The sequence below is a fragment of the Marmota marmota genome, unplaced genomic scaffold (assembly GCF_001458135.2).
Source record: "Marmota marmota marmota unplaced genomic scaffold, marMar, whole genome shotgun sequence".
NCBI classification, from domain to species: Eukaryota; Metazoa; Chordata; class Mammalia; order Rodentia; family Sciuridae; genus Marmota; species Marmota marmota.
This window is the reverse complement of record NW_026000240.1, coordinates 6237783-6255513: the sequence shown is the minus strand read 5'-3', so window position 1 is coordinate 6255513 and position 17731 is coordinate 6237783. Positions and strand designations below refer to the sequence as shown.

Below are 17731 nucleotides of genomic sequence, written 5' to 3'. Positions count from 1 at the left end.
CCTGCTGGTACCAGGGATTGAACCCAGGGCCTCACACATGCTGGGCTAGTGCTCCACCACAAGTTACACTCCAGACCTAACAGCTAGAATATAGAATTATTAATTGCAGGGGAAGTGAAGGATGACTTAGTCCATTCTCGGCCCAGTCAGTTCTCTCTACTGTGCTATCTGTGACTTATGATTATGTAGGCACTGTGACCATTTCAAATGTGAAATGAAGAAGAAACTGATACTTCCTGGAGAAGCCTGTTCCTGAGCCAGAGGTCCTCCAGAAACTTTTCTTAGTTATGAACTACATGACATAGTTAGAATCTACCTCATACTCTTAAGACGACTGGTTACTCAAACATAAGAACATCACACCTAACTGAAGTTGCATATATTGAAAATCCCTTGGTGGCCAGTACCCTGACCTAATGAGATGGATCTCCTGCCCTCAACTATAGGCTCTTCTTTAGCTAATCCTGGATCCCTGTCTGGGTCCTATATTCAGTCAGGACTTACTAAGCATTTGTTAAATGAATGAAGACAGATTAAAAAGTACAAATTTTAAATGGTGCAATGATCCATGGATTTTAAGTATATTTTTGGAAGATGGGAAATATTACTGAGATATAGAGATGGGTAATAACAAAGAGGGACCATAAAATATGTGTCTTTATGTGTCACTAGAGTTTAGAGTTATTACCAGTTCCCAGGCAGCCCTGGCACCTGACCCCGCTCCTCTCATGAGGTGTTGGGATACACCGCAGGCAGGCAAGGTGGGAAGAGTGTTCTGCGTGTGGTCTTGTGGCTGTATCCTGTTCCCCTGTGTCCATGGGGTGAGTCACGGGTCCCTGGGTTCCCTATACTGTAATCCTTCTCTGGCTTAGCCTTGCTTCCATGAACTGTGGTCCAATTCTCCAATGGCTTCTTCAGTTCCCCCACGATGGCCCTTGTTCCATACACTGCACAGAGACTTCTGATTCTGGTTGTGGCCCAGCATGCCCCATGCCACTCTGCCATGTCTACACCAGACCACAGATCTCACTCCGATGCTGATCATAAGACAGTGGGCTCCTCACCTGCTGCAGTGGTTGTTACTAGTAATAGGTCCCCCAGTCCATCTTTTCCCTCCTTCCCATTGCTTGTACCGTGAAAGCAACTGCATGTCCAGAGTCCCTGGCACAGAGTCCCCAGCACAGCAGTACTTTTTCTAAAATGCATGCACCTTGATGACCATTTTTATCCTTTTGACAATTTTCCCCTTAACCTACCTGCTAATATAAGAAACTGCGATCTTCAGTCCAGATCAATGCATTTTGCTGCTGAAGTTCAGGTATGTTTTATTAAAGCCACCATGTGATTTTGTTGTTGTTGTTGTTGTTGTTACTGGGTATTAAACCCAGGGGCACTCAACCAACGAGGCACATCCCCTGCTCAATTATTATTATTTTTTTATTTAAAAGATTTTGAGACATGGTCTTGCTAAGTTGCTTAGGACCTCCCTAAATTGCTGAGTCTGGCCTTGAACTTGAGATCTTCCTGCCTCAGTCTCCCAAGTTGCTGGGATTACTGCACCCAGCACTACTGTGTGATTTTTGAGAGAACATGTAGACAAAGGGTTTCCATTCACTTGATAGAATCCTGCAAATACTTGTTGGTGTCCCTTGCCTTTCAGACTTCTCCTTTGAGGATCTCTAGGCAAAACTGTGTCACTGAAGCCCAGGTTCCGTGTTCATAAACTGATAGAATACGAGTTAAGAAACAATACACCTTGCTTCTTTCTTAGCACGCATGAATGATGGGTATGAATTTGCATCATGAGAAAGTGAATACAAAAAGATCCCCCAGGGCAGCTAGGGAGACAGAAAAAGCCAATCTAGGATGAGCATGGCATCTGTGTGAGAGTGTGAGAGTGAGAGTCCCTCTCTGCCTCAGTGACATAAATACCAAGGCTGCAAGTTTGGGGCAAAGAAAAAGACTCAACCTTTAATTCTTATATAAATTTTGCTTTCAGTGTAGGATACCATAGCATCCCCCCTCAAGATAAAAGAAACCCACTACATTTCTAAGAATGTTCCTCCAGAAAAATGGAACTGAAAGCTTTTTTTTTTTTTAATTGATCTGACCCTAAGAAAACAGTGGGGCTTTTTCTTTAATTTACCTAAGGAATTGACATAAAAAATCTATGGCTCTGCACCAAAAAATATGCATAAAGTGTGAAAGCCGAGGGCAGTCATTTTAAAAAGACTGGAGATTTTTCTAAACATTGTATGTGTGGCCTTTAATTACAAGTGTGTACCATGGGGAAGTGAATCTTTGGACTGTGAAATTGATGCTAATTTTCTTTCCCAGCAGTTTAGGAACCCTCTAAAATGTCACATCATTAATTTAGTCGCTTTGCCAGGAATCAGTGCATGTGGTTAGAGTGTGTGTGTTTTTAAATTAATAGCCTTTATTTTTAGAACAGTTTTAGACTTACCAAAGGGGGAAAAATTGAGCTGATAGTACAGAGAATTCCCATCTACCCTCTACCAGGGCACAGTTTCCCCCATTTTTTGCAAACTTGCATTAGTGTGGCATATTTGTTCTGATTAATGAACCAATATTGATGTATAATTAAAGTCCATGCTTTATATTAAGGTTTCCTCTTTGGGTCATACAGTTCTATGGGCTCTGACAAATGTATACCATGTACCCACCATCATACCAACATACTAAATAGTTTCATCACCCTAAAAATCCTCTGTGTTCCACCTGCTTATCCCTCCACATCTCCCTCCAAGCCCCACGCAACCCCTGATCTTTTATTGTCTCCATGATGTTGCCTTTTCCAGAATATCATGTCATTGGAATCATACAGTATGTGGCCTGTTCAGATTGGCTTCTTTCCTTAAACAATAAACACTTAAGTTTTCTCCACCCTTTTTCGTGTCCTGATAGCTCACTTCCTTTCATCATTGAATAAAAGTCCATGTATGCATGTACATAGTTTTTCCATTCACTTATTGAAGGACATCTTAGTTGCTTCCAATTTTTTGGCAATTATGGACAAAGCTGTCATAAACTTGTGTGTAGATGTTCGCTTTTATTTTCTTTTTAACTCAATTGAGTCGATGTACCTAGAAGTGTTCTTGCTGGCTTATGAAGTAGATATTTGCTTAATTTTGTAGGAAACTGACTGCCAATGTAATTTTATCGTTTTGCACTTTTACTTTTACCAGCAATGAGTGAGAGCTCCTGTTGCTCCACATTCTCGGCAGCATTTGGTGCGGTCAGGTTTGGGGGTTTTAGCCATTCGAATAGATATGCAACTGTCCTCACCTTCACTCTCTTGAGTCCACTGTGGTCTGTGAAGTCTGGCAGCTCCCTGACCTCATGCCACAGTGGGAAATGAGAATGTTTACAGAGACTGCCTAAGCTGAAGGCACTGCCTCTCTGGGCATGAGGTTGTCACCCTCTGGGAGCACCAAACAAGGGGTTCTGGGGTTCCCACTGCTTATAGGATCATACACTTCTCCCCTTCCTTCTTCTTGCATAAAACACAGGATACCCACATCATCTCCATGGGCTTTCACAAAAGACCAGAGGAGCCTTTGATTTTGGATCTCTTCTGCTCACCCCCACCTGCACAAATCTGTTTCAAAGAAAGTTCAGAAAACAAACACTACAGAGAGTGGAAACTGTTTATCCTACACCGGAATCGCCACTTCCACCACTATCTAGAATACTTTTAGACGGCTCCCTAGCCACAGGCCACAGGCAGTCATTTAAACAGAGCAACGGACGGACATATGGCTGAGAAGGGAAATTAGAGCTAAGTGCTGGATGATTCTAAATGCTCATGGGTGTGACAGAGCAAACCCTGAAGGTGTGGGCGTGGCGTCAGGAGGGTGTGCGCCCTTTCCCCCCACAGCTCGGTCTACTGCCCTAGGAGGCCTCTCCTTCTCCAGCTGCTTTTCCTTGCAGCCTTGGCCTTAGATGTGAGAACATCCGGGGATGAGGCAGTGGAGGAAGAAGGCCAACACAGAAAGCAGCTTTCTGAGGTTACCAGCAACTTCCTCCTCACCAAGCACAAGGAACTGATCTTCATTCTGCGCCGCCTCCTGGCAGCCTTTGATGCTGGTGACTACCAGAGCTGCTGCATCCTGTCCGCCCCGGGCTCTCGTGGCGCACAGGGCAGCCATGGTGCTTCTGATTGGCTGATCGCTGGCCCCAAACACTGACACACAAACAAGAGTGGGTAAGGGGGCGGCCATCGGCTTAACGCGTGAAAACAATCATGGTCAGCCGACCTCCTACAATTGTTTTAAGCTAAATGTGACCTCTGACTCATTGATGAATGTCATCTTGTCACTGCCTGCCCCAAGCTGCCGGAGCCCTCTCTGCTAGGAGGTATGTGGACTCACTCAGGGAGGAGGGTGCTGGTGGGAGGGTCCCTAGCCGGGTCTCGAGGACCCGGTTGAGCAGGATCCTCGAGCTCACATCCCACCGAACGGTGGAGGAGACTGCTGGTATTTAGCAGAGAGTGGATTTATAATATCTGCATTCTGCATATCTGGAAACCTTGACCCAAGAGGGTTCATGAATATATTCTGATAATTCTAAAAAACAGGACAGGGACAACTGGATGTTACTTACGGAGCTGGGGAGTTAGAAGTGGTAGATAAGTATTATTATAAAAAGGATCATGTTCCTATAACTATCAGGTAGTGAGTCTCCGAGTCTGGCCAATGAGAAAGCAAAGCTCAGACATGCCTCCATCAGAGATGACACAGAGGGGTCCCTGCTTGAAAGGCGAGAAGGATAGTTTCTGAGGTCCTTTACATTCTTGCAATGCTAAATCACAGCATCAGTGAATTTCATGACACCACATGGTCCCTTATTTCTGGTGCTGGCCTTGCCACTCATGTCCCTCCTTTAAGGTACTTCTATGTTACAGCCTTGGAGGAGGCCACTCACTGTAAACAGGAACTAAAGTAGGGATGTAGAAAAGGAAAAACTATAGAACGGCCTTTTAAAATAAAGAAAATATAGCCTCTGGTGTGCCAGAATCTCAGGCACCATATATATATGTCATCCTATTTAATCCTCATGGCAAGCTTATGAAATATTTAGTACGGTGTTACACCTGTGAGGAACCCAAGGCTCAGAGAGGTTAAATAACTTCCCTAAGAACACATAGGTATCAGTAGCCACAGTATGAACACTGGTCTCTGTGATTCTCAGACCCAGTTTGATATGCCCTTTGACTCATCTTTTTTTTTTTTTTTTTTGCAAATGATACTACTTTCTGTGATTCTTAGTATTAACATAAAACTTTCTTTTTAAATAAATTTAGTTAAAGTAAGTTAAGAGAAAAATACTATAAAAGCAATAGTCCAGATTTTACATGGATGTGAAGTGATACTAGTAACTAGAATAACTAAAGTTTGGGAAATATAGCTTCAGATATTTTGATAGCAGCACTTTCAGTTTAGCATATCTTGCATCTTGACTGTGTACAAGGAAAAGGAAGACACTTAAAAATAAGGGAAACATGAATGAATTCTCCTGTCCTCTGATAGGTGAGTGATTTCATATTTTACAATAAGAAAACCACACGGACCCTTTCAACTAAAAGAAAATTGTGATTGTAAAACCCAGAGGAAACCCCCAGGTGGAGCCTATCCATATAAAGGGTGAAGTTTCCAAGATCTGCATGTAGAGTGGCTGAGGGGAAGTAAGGCCCAAGTGAGTCAGGACAAGGACCTGGGCAGCAGCCTGCGGGTTGGAGAGGCCCAGGATGGAACGTGAAGGGGCTTACAGACCCTGCTTGGGAAGAACTATCATCACCTCTTTAATGCTAAGGGGAAGATCTTTGTGGAAAGGTCAAAGAAAGAATTGGGAAAGACTCAAAAGAAAAAAAGGAGACTAATAACGGAAAGCTAAATAGCTCATACTTGCTACCAGGTGATTTGCATAGAATATCTTATTTGTCTCTCATAAACAATGCAGAAAGGAAAGCTATAACTAGTCCCATTTCACAGGACAGAAGATCGAGACTCCAAGGTGTCCAATAACTTGCCTTGTATCCAGTGGTCAAGCTAGAATCTGACCTGGGACCACCAGTTCCAAGCCCAAGGTCCTTCCCCGGTACCACATGTTTTGGCTGGGTGAGCTTCCTCAACCCAGCCACCAATAACCAACTTTCACTTTGTCACTTTTCATTTCTCTAGCTTTGCAGGCCACAGCTAGCCTCTAAAAAAAGCAGGGGAGGCTTCCTCAGCAGGACTGCCTTGCTTCTTCTGAGCTCAAATGCTGCAGACCTCAGAGGCCCACAAATGCCTACCATTGCCACCAGTACCACTGAGCATAGGGCTCTGCAGTCCCTGATGCTCCTGGGCAGATCATAATGATCCCTGTCTATAATTGAAGCCTATCCCTGCTGAAGCACTAGGTTCAGAGATCTGTACCGGGCATAAACCCACATTTCTCACTTCTGCTTGTTACTAGTCCCAGAACTCAACAGTTCCACCCTCTTCCAGGAATAGTGGACCAAAATAATAGAAGCATTCCAGATTCATACAATTCGGATTACATTAGGGTAATCGGACAATGATGGCTGCATATGGGACTTGGCTTCTAGCAGGATCCATGGAGAGGAATGAATGATTCAATCTCTGCTCTAATGGAAGACCATCTCCTGCATCCCTGGGGGCCAGATCCAGTGCCTGGCACGTGGCTGAGCTGAGCTGAGTCTTTTCCCGTGGGCTTTGAAGATTGCCCTCCTCTTCTCTACCACTCTGTCAGGGAAGGTGTCTGTCATGATTGTGGATGGGGCTGTCTTTGGGGGTTTCCTCAGGGCTTTACACTGCCTCTCTGTCCAAGGCTGCATTTGTAGTCATTCTCATCAGTGGAAATGCCCACCTGCCAGCAGAAGTTATCTGGAACCACGCAAGAACACTGGCCCGTCTGCGGTGTTGTTTCTCTCTAGTCAGTTCCCCTTTCTGTATTTGAGTTCTAGCCTCAGTCCTGAGATTATTCTTTCTCTACAAGAGGAGTCTTAGGAGGCCTGGGGAGCTGGCACTGACTCCTCCGAGTGTATTTTCAAAGCCTCGCTCCTGTGCTCTTCGGGAATGCTGCTGTGCTCATGTGTCTGGTCTCTGGGAGCTACGGTGGATGGGCATAAGTGACAGGTATGTTCTTTTGAAGCCCATGTGCCCGGGGAGCACAGCGTGAGAGAAGGCTGCATTGGGGCAGAGATGGGGCTGGTGGCTGGCAAGGGGATGCATCAGAGGGCAAAAGACATGCTTAAAACCTTTGGCCATCGGGCTTAATTTGGAGACTAGCTACATTGGAGATCAGATATCAGAAAAATGAGTCTCTTCCAGCCAGATCCCTGTATGGGCTTTAGTGGGCCAAGAGACCCGATAGGCAGAAGAATGGAAGGTGCCACTTACCAAACAGCCGGCAGCTGCCCTTGACCTTGGAGTGCTGGGGGCTCCAAGCAGCTCTGCTCTGGGAGAAACTGTCCAAGGATGTTGGCCCTGCCTGAGCCCCACGTACAATGGGAAATGTAGAGGAGGGAGGCAGTGTCACAACTTCTCTGTAATAGCCTCGGGCTTTCCTGTCTGACCTTTCCTCCTCTGGTCCAGAAATGCTTATCCCCCCACCCCAACTTCTTCCCTTCTAGCTGCCCCATCCCAATATTGAGACCAATAGGTCATTTGGAAAGAAATACTCTGGTCAAAAAAGAGCCCAGTCAGTGGTTTAACACAGTTGCACATACTGTGAACACATTTGCATTTATTTGCAAATAGGCTTAAAATATCGCCTCCATTAATAGTGATTTAAGGTTCTGGAGAGACAGGTGAAAATAATTTTTGGCCAAGGGAACTTCCCACTCCTCTCAAATTGTAAAAACTAAGGAGATGGCCTGTTCTTCTTATGTGTAAATTCAATCTTGGGACTAAGGCTCTGGACTGTGTATTTATGTGGTCAAATTCACCATTCTGTATTATGTTTGCTGAAGAGACCATGAATGTTATCTTGTGAGCCGTCCAAAGTGTAATGGGTTTTCTGAATCTGTTATTATTCATATATTCAGAATATGTATATTGTGTGCTTAATATGTCCTAGGAACTGGGGTTTTTTAAATATTTTTTTAGTTGCCAATGAACTTTATTTTATTTATTTATCTGCAGTGCTGAGAATCAAACCCAGTGCCTCACACTTGGTAGGCAAGTGCTCTACCACTGAGCCACAACCCCAGTCCCAGGAACCAGGTTTTCAACAAGGAGTATAAATGATATAAGGGGATGCTGTGCTCTTGAAGCTGCTGTGCTCTTGAAGTGGAAAATAATAAAAGCATACTGTAATCACATTAACACCACTGGGAGCAACAGTGCTTTGAAGGAAAGGAAAGGCTCTGAGTCATGGTGCTGATTAATTACTCTCTTTATGTTTGATATTTTCACAACTCATATTATCCCTGGATATTGGATGTCCCATCCTGGGTAGAAATGAGGATCAGGAGAAAATTATAAAAGAGAAAAAGGTGAGCCATGCCAGATGCTTTAGGAGAAAAATCAAGATGTGAACAATATGTTTCAAAAATCAGATACAAGTAGGAATTGAGGTTAGGGATCTCTGGGCTAGGGGATTGATGCTCTGAGGATACAGGAGAGAAAAGACAGAATTAAAACAACCTGGCTTAGTGGGGAGGCGCCTGGGCAGTTTTCCAGAATTTAGGCCGTTCACTTTTCATGACCAGGCAGATAAGAACATGTGAGGGGTGTAGGAAAGACAGGACCAGAGTCTGTGTGCACAACCCCTCATTGAACGCTACTCCATAGATTTGTTTCTGAACTGTTTGCACATTGGAGGGTACACAGGCTGCAGCTTGGGATATAGACAACATCTCAAATGTGTGTAGAGGAAGAAAATGTGTTTCAGCACTATGCCTGTCTCCACCAAGGGCCTGGGACTTCATCCTCTTCCATCCAGGGATGTGATTCCTTTCTGAGTTCCTGAGTTCCATGTCTTATTTACGTGAATTACCTTGAACTTAACTCCTTAGGGTTAACAACAAACAACAACGAAAAACCCAACCCGTTTCTCCCTTCTAACTCTAATTTGCATTTTAACAGGGGCTTTCAAAAAATGCCTGACCCAAGGAATGAGTAATGTGGGAATTCCAAGTGTTAGATTAGGACTGGTACACAGATGGGGAGAAGGGGCTGTCCCTCAAACTGTGCCCTTGAAACAGTTGGCTTTTCTCTCTTTGACCTGGTTCTGGTTCTGAAATCAGAAAGGGGCTCCCTTAGAGGGGGGGGGATGGGCATAGCTACCTGTTAGTAAGTTCTCTGGGCCTTGTTCCTGGCAGGCACAGCCCCTTCCCAGGATGTGTACAGACCTGGATAGGCACCTATAAAATTTTGCATGATGTTTTTACTTTGAGCACTTCTTGGCAAAAAAGGGAAAACTTATTTTGAAAACCATCAATATTTTTTAAAGGTGGTAAATTTTAACTCCAAAAAGTTATGATTCTAGATATACATAAGAGAACTGGGTGTCTGTCTCAAACACAAACTTCTTGTTGGGGGACAGGAAAATCTAAAAGCTATTCCTGTATGGTGCCCCCTCTTCTGAGCCGATGAGGGTAATGTACTTGTTTTCCCCCGGTTGGGTACTAGGGATTGAACTCAGGGGCACTTGACCACTGAGCCGCATCCCTAGATCTATTTTGTATTTTATTTGGACACAGGGTCTCACTGAGTTGCTTAGCACCTCGCTTTTGCTGAGGCTGGCTTTGAACTTTCAATCCTATTGCTTCAGCCTCCAGAGCCGCTGGGATTACAGGCGTGTGCTACCGCACCCAGTGGGTAATGTACTCTTAATTTTAATACTTTAGTTACCGCAGTATCAGAGAGTGAGTAAAAGCCTCCTTTGGCTCCTTGTGGATCTGCTCAGATGTTTGTTTTTTGAATCAGTGCACATCCTTGTAACATGTACCATATTTGATGCTGCCCTCTTCATATCTGTGTGGAAATACTGTGCTTCCAAATGAACAAGGGCAAGAGCAGCTCCTGAAAGGAATCCAAGAGTTAGGTAAAAAAATTCTCCATAGGGCTGGGGATGTGGCTCAAGCGGTAGCGCTGGCATGCGTGAGGCCCGGGTTCGATCCTCAGCACCACATACAAACAAAGATGATGTGTCCGCCGAAAACTGAAAAATAAATATTAAAAATTTTTTAAAAATTCTCCATAGATGGAGGCTACAGCGGGATTTGCTCCAAGGAGAGATGGGAAACTGATCAGGCCTGGATTAGAGGGAGATAAAGCTGGTGAGGGAAGTGAAGCTCAGCAGGAATGATGTGTCTGTCCATAGTCAGCTATCCCTGGTGTCCACCAGACCAGAAGTGTTCATGTTCTCAGTGAGACGCCGCTCACTCACCTCCTCCTCATGCCCACTGCCTCTATGCTGGTCCTGCCTCTTCATCTCAGGACCACAGCTTTACTGTTGGTTTCTTGATCACTCTGATACCAGGCTTAACCTCTTTCCTTGGGCCACTAGCTTATTTTCTTCAAACTTTCATTGCATTATTTTTATTTATTTATTTTTAGTTGTTGATGGGCCTATATTTATATTTTTATTTATTTATCTATTTATCTATTTATTTATTTATCTATTTATAGTGCTGAGAATCAAACCCAGTGTCTCACACATGCCAGGCAAGCACTCTCCCACAGAGCCACAACCCCAGCTCATTGTTACATTATTATTATATTTTTAATATTTATTTTTTAGTTGTAGTTGGACGCAATGCCTTTATTTTATTTATTTATTTTTTTTAATGTGGTGCTGAGGATCGAACCCAGGGCCTCACATGTGCTAGGCAAGTGCTCTACCACAGAGCCACAACCCCAGCTCATCGTTACATTATTTTTTATACTTCCAAACTATTGATCCCCAATTCCCAGGTTTCTCTCAAATCAGATATAAACTCTTTATCTGACTTTCCAGGCCCTGTTAGGCTCTTCTGATATACTTTCAAAAAATTAATTCCCTGTTATTTGTGCAAATTCAACCTCTCCTCCAATCCAAGTCAGCTTTTCTTAATTTCCCATGAAAAGGCTACAATCATTGCTGCATTTCCAAATGTCCCTAAACATGATTCTACTTGACCATATTCTAGAACCTTGCCAGAGTAGCAGAGAGGATTTTGAATGTTCCCAGCGCAAAGACATGATAAAAGTTTAAGGAGATGTTTATGAAAATTATCCTGATCTGATCATTGCACGTTGTATAAATGTTTTAAAATATCACACTGTAGCCCATAGATATGTAAAATTATTATGTGTTGCTTAAGTTTTTTAAAAATATATATAAAAGGGAAAAATGCGAAAGAATATTATACTAATAAAGAACATGGAAACCACAGTTATGCCTGAAGATCTCTGCGTAGGTGTATGTATATCAAGAATGTGACAGAAAGGCTTAGCCAGTTCTACTCAATCAACATTTAAAAGAGTTGTTGGAAGCTTGCAGAGCTTTTCAAGGGCAGAGGCAGATGGCCATCACACCAAGTTCTAGGAAATTCATCATTGCTGATGTCACAAGACAGCAACCCTTAGAGGAACCTGTGCAATGATACAGTGGCCCAGGCTGAAACCCTCATGAGTACAAATATCAGAAGAAGTAGACTTAGTTAGAGCCGATATTGGGTACAACTTCATCCACTCTAACAGAAACTGACTACTGCATTCCCTCGCAGCCTGGCTCACTTTGTTCACGCCATCAGGGTACAGTTCTGAGACCAAGTCTGAGTCTCCTGTCAAGGCCCAATTCAAATACCACCATCTTGTACCTTTCTGGGCCACAGGAGTGCTTGCTCTTCTCCATGTCATCTGAAGCCCTGGGTCACTTATAGTCAGCTCAACAGACTGTCCAGACAGGAAGGTCCTCTAAACATACCATACTGTCTCCAATGCTAAAAAAAAAAAAAAGAAAGAAAGAAAGAAAAAGTTCAGGATGGGGACAGAGAGAGATGGAGTGCTTCCGTGTCTTCCTTTATTTTTCCTTTTTCCTGGAAATGATACTTTTAAATTTAAAAGTTATGGAGTTCGATTACATAACAAGAAATCCCTCCCCACAAAAGTATCTCTTCTGCATTGTACCCCACTTTTCCTTGAGCAGTGTTGATAATGGGGAGTTAATTACCTCCCAAGAAAATTGTGGCTCTCTATTAAAACTCTTCATCATCTGGAGCTGGACTCTGGCTCCTATGACTTCCAGTGATTGGAACTGCTTGCCCTTCAGCAACAATGTGTGTGCTCTCCCCCAGGAGATCCCTTAAATGTTTTCAGAAGGCCAGAGGGTGTTCACAGTCTTCTCTTCTTCAGGTTCATTACCCCCGGTCTTTTTAATTGTTCCTCATTTGACATAATTTCAGTATCCCCTAGTGAACTGTGCTGCCCTTTCACTTGATAAACCCTAATTTTGTCAGTGTGATACCACAAGCGATGTGGTCTGATTAGCACAGAGTACAGAGAGCGAATTCTATGTAAAGACTGAATTAATTGGGCTAGGGTTTAGCTCAGTGGTAGAGCACTTGCCTAGCACGTGCAAGGCCCTGAGTTGGATCCCAGGCACTCCCTTCCAAAAAAGGACTGAATTAATTTTGGTTAGCCACATCATACTAATATTTATGTGATTCTTATATTTATTCTAGATAAGCTATTTCTCTAGCATCCACCTTTTCCATTTACATAGTTGTTACTTTAAAACTTAAGTACAGGTCTGTACACTTACCCTTATGACGTTAGTCTCTCTTTTTAGACTTTGTGAATACTAATTAGGCTGACCCAGTTTGGGCTCATTTTTGTGTCATCTGTATATTTGAAAATAGAAGTATAATTTCTGTTGCTTTCATTTATAATTTTACTAAGTATATGAAAGTGAATATTAAAAATCAGAGAGTCCTGTGGTACCCACTGAGGTATCAGTGTGTCAAGGATGATTCTTGGCACTCAATTGTTGAATGAATAAAGGAATCAGTCAATGAATCAACACTTTGTTCTCATCCCTTATATTTAATCCATGCCATATTCTGTTAATTATAAACCTAATTATTTCTTCATCTACCAACTTCCCTCCATTTCTGCTATTACCATTCTAGACCAAACAGCTATGTTCATTAAGCAACTTCAGTGGTCTTTCTGCATCTGGCTTCCCTACTATACATTTGCTATATAGTAACTAGAGTCATTTTTTTTCCAAAAGCAAAGCTGATTATGTCCATCTCTACTATAATTTCTTCTTCTCTCTTTTTTTTTCTTTTTTTTGGCACTGAGGATTAAACCCAGGGTTGCTTTACCACTGAGTTACATTCCTCAAACCTTTTTATTTTCATTTTGAGTCAGCATCCTGTTACATTGCTTAGGGGCTCGCTTAGTTGCTGAGGCTGGCTTTAAACATTTTTTAAAAATATTTTTTAGTTGTTGATGGACCTTCATTTTATTTATTTGTATGTGGTGCTGAGAATCGAACCCAGTGCCTTACACATTTATTTAAAAAGCTCCTGGGCTGGGGGTGTGGCTCAAGCGGTAGTGCGCTCGCCTGGCATGCGTGCAGCCCGGGTTCGATCCTCAGCACCACATACCAACAAAGATGTTGTGTCCGCTGAAAACTAAAAAAAAAATTCCCCTCTCTCTCTCTTACTTTAAAATGCTCTACCACTGAGCCACAACCCCAGCCCCAAGACTTTTAACTTTTGATCCTCCTGCCTCAGCCTCCTGAACCACTGAGATTACAGATGTGTGCCACCACGCCCATCTCTACTATAATTTCTTTAGTGGTTCACATTGCTCTCAGAATAAAGACCAAAAATCCTTAACTGACCTATAAGACAAGTATGGCCTGGCCCCTGCCTAGGTCTTCCACCTTGTCTTCCACCTGCCTTCATCTTAGCCACAACCTTCTTATACCTTCTTTCATGTGCTCTCCTGCCTCACTACCTTTGTATATGCTATTTCCATTGCATAGAATCCCTTCTAGCCACACTCCCTAAAAACCCTTCATTTATTTAGCACCTATTCAATCTGTTTTATTTACCTATTTGGTGTATTAGGAATTCTCCCCAATACAGCAGCTTTAACAATGGATTTTTACCCTCTCACAATGCTGTGGGTCAGAAATCTGAGCAGGCCTCAGAGTGATTCTTCTACTCTTTGTGGCATCAAATGAGGTCACTTTATGGTAGCAAGCTAGTGGGTAGGTTGGCCTAGAGACACACTGATTCAGTGGCCACCAGCCACAAGTAACTACTGATCTCTTGAAATGATCAAGAGATCCTGGGGCTGGGACTGTAGCTCAGTGGTAGAATGCTTGCCTGGCATGTATGAGGGCCTGTGTGCTATCCTCAGCACTACATATAAGTAAATGTAATAAAAAGATTCATAAGATCCATTGACAACTAAAAAATATTTTTAAAAAGACTTAAGCTGAATTCCAAAGAAGCAATAACTTAACAACCTTCAAGGGAGTTAAGGAAGAGAGAAAACCCCAATTGAAAAAAAAAAAAAGAGAGAGAGAGAGAGAGAGCTCCTAATTGAGTTCTTACTTTAAAACTTTAAAATTTTGTAAGTATAAATTACCCACAAGATTTTTGAATATTCAGTATAAAAATTTTGAAGTATTCATTAGTAATTTTTACATTGATTACTTGTTGAGATTATATTTTAGATATACTTGATTAAATCAAATATAGTCTTAAAATGAATGTCACCTTTTTTTTTTTCATTTGTTCATCTGGTCTTATAGTTTAGAACATAAGGTGTCACCCAAAAGTTCCTATGTTAATGCAGGAATGTTTGGAGATGAAATGATTGGACGGTGAGAGCTATAACCTAACCAGTCTATCCTGGTTTGAATGGAGTAACTGGGTGGTAACTATAGGCAGTTGGGTCCCCTAGGGGCATCCCTAGAAGGAATCATCTTCCCTGTGACTCCTTCCCCCCTCTCTCTCTGTTTCTTGGCCATCATGAATGGAGCAGCACTCCTCTTCCACACCCTTCTGCCATGGTGTTCTGCCCCACCTTGGGCCCAGAGAAATGGAGTGAGCCTACTATGGAATAAACCTTTGAAAGTGTGACCCAAAATAACCTTTTTCTCCTCTAAGTTGCTCTTGTTGGTATTTTGATCACAGTGATGGAAAGCTGATAAACATAGGTGCCTACAAGAAATTTTCAAATTTCAATATGGCTCACGTGTGTGGCTTGCACTGTATCTCTATGAACAGTGCTATAAAAGGCCAGATAGAAAATGTTTTCAGCTTTGCAGGCTGCATAGTTTTTATCACAGCTGCTCAACTCTGCCATTCTGAATGCAGCAATAGATAATATTTAAATAAATGAATCTGGCTCAACAAAACTTTCTTGTGTTTCAACATAACTTTATTTATAAAAATAGATGGAGACAGGCTGGGACTGTAACTCAGTGGCAGAATGCTTGCCTAGCATGGGTGAGGCACTGGGTTTGATCCTCGGCACCAGATTAAAAAAATAAATAAATAAAATAAAGTTATAAAAATATGCATATATTAAAAAATAGATGGAGCCAGGCGTGGTGGTACACGCCTGTAATCCCAGCAGCTCTGGAGACTGAGATAGGGGGATCTCAAATTCAAAGCCAGCCTCAGCAATGGCGAGGTGCTTAGCAACTCAGTGAGACCCTGTCTCTACATAAAATACGAAATAAGGCTGGGGATGTGACTCAGTGGTTGAGTGCCCCTGAGTTCAATCCCTGGTACCAAAAAAAAAAAAAAAAAAGATGGGAGCCACATTTAGTCTGAGTATGCTGAGCCCTGATCTGGAGGATCCAAGGTTTTCTTCCAATCTGGTGGCTTGACAGAGATGTCTGGAAGGCTGGGCTCAGCTAGGACTCTGGACCCAAACTACATGTGGCCTCTTTGGCTCTGTGGTATCAGGGTAAAAGAACATTTTATATGGTGGGCTCAGATTCTAGGAAATAAGTCCCAAGAGAGGCAAGTACAAGTTTCAAAGCTTCTCATGACCTAGTTTCAGAAGTTCCAGGACATTCTTTTTATTTCATTCCTTTAGTCAAACAAGTCATGAAAGCCAGCCTGGGTTCAAGGAGACTTAGACTCCACCTCTTCATGGGAGGAATAGCAAAGAATATGTGTTCATCTTCAATCTATCAGTCATTCTCTGAATGTCAGTTAAAAGTAGTCCTATAACAGGTTCTCAGAGTACCAGGAACCCCTCTTTTTTAGCACTTACCATGGTAATAATTTTACATTCATTCATATGATCATTTGATCATTATCTTGCTCCTCTGCTAAACTCTAAGCAACCACATGAAGACAAGTTCTTTCTGGTTTTGTGCATCCTTGTATTCCCAGCTCTAAGCACAATGACTGGCTCAAGAAATGTTTGTGGGATGAACCCATAAATGAATGAATGAATGAACAAAGGAGCGGTTAGTAACCGTTCTAGCATTGATTCCATTGATCCCACTTTTCTCCACATTGCTTTTTCAAGCCTATCGTGAGACACTTGGTCAGAAGCCTCGTGAAAACTCAGATGGCTTTGCCTTCCCAGCAACCTTCTCATTTTGCAGTTCAGAAACTTTATTTAAAAAAAGGAAATAAGCCTGCTCTTTTCTGCCCAGTGCCTCAAAGCTATTAATAGCTACTCTAAACATGTATCTTTGGGTTCTGGAGCTTGCAGAAGTACTTCAGTGAAGCACGCCGCACCCAGAGGCAAGTCAAGGCCTCAGGCAGCTGGAGTTCCTCCTGGTGTCCACTCTCCTTGCCCAGCAAGCCTGACTGGTCCAGCCACAACTAGGCTCTGCAAGAAGCAATAGTCCCGTCCCTGAGTGCTACTGATTGAGGCAGACCTGGTCCTTCCTCCACCGAGGTGTAGCATCTCCCATTTTGCTTGGAACAAGGAGTACTCTATAGGCCCCGGGAGGAGCTAAGTGTTCCCACTTCCACACTAGTCCTGGAGCTTGACTTGAGTTCCCTTCTATCTTTCTTTTTAGTACTGGATGAGGGGCCAAGGCCCACACACCTTGACATCATCACCAGAAACCTCTAGAACAAAACCACTCCTGAGTAAACTCAGTAAACATGTGCCTGAAAGACTATCTGAATGAATACGCTTCCTGAGATACCAGCTCAACATTTCCCCTGGAACCCCAAATACCACTAATATTCTAGACAAAGTTGTGAAATAGGAAATGTCTTTCTCTGCTGCCCTCCAGCTTCTACCTGGGAACTCTTCTCTCATTTCTTGTTTCACCACATCTGCACTCCCCTGTCCCACCCCATAGGTGGCCACCGTCACATGTGTCCTCTCATCTGCCTTTGGCCTATACTAGATGCCCCCTGCTCCTTCAGACCCAAGACATAAACCAGCCCCCTTCATTTACCATACCTTTTCTCTCGGGTATTCCTGTTTCCCCAGGACTCTTCTAGTTGTGCCTGAAGCCAAACCCACCTGGAAACATAATTAGCTGACAGAGTTAGAGCAGAGAAAAGCTCTCTCCACTGGGCAGATGGTGGGTGCTGTGTGATATTTGTAGAATGAATGGCAGCTCAGGCCGGAAACCCCCATAATAAAAGGGGTAATTTTTGTCCCCGGCTCCCCTTAGCCCAGCCTATCTCCCTGAGTGTCCCACTGTCATTCCAAGAGTCGCTGCCACACTTGGCCCTGGGATGTGCTGCCCTCCTTTTATTCCAAGA

General features: G+C 43.0%; 1 protein-coding gene across 6 annotated transcripts in view; it reads left to right on the top strand.

Annotated features, from left to right (window-relative positions):
• The window catches only part of Cd86 (CD86 molecule), a 68495-nt gene that overhangs the window by 12850 nt on the left and 37914 nt on the right, over positions 1-17731 (top strand). The window contains exon 1 of one of the 6 annotated variants that reach the window (XM_048794656.1): positions 4042-4377. The exons of 2 other annotated variants lie outside the window; for them this stretch is intronic. In XM_048794656.1, the coding sequence (XP_048650613.1) occupies positions 4325-4377 (53 nt within the window). In that variant the 5' untranslated portion in view covers positions 4042-4324. Of the gene's footprint in view, positions 1-4041; positions 4378-6965; positions 7161-17731 lie in introns of those variants that run through there. 3 more of the 6 variants (XM_015486875.2, XM_015486873.2, XM_048794654.1) reach the window with 3 other exon arrangements.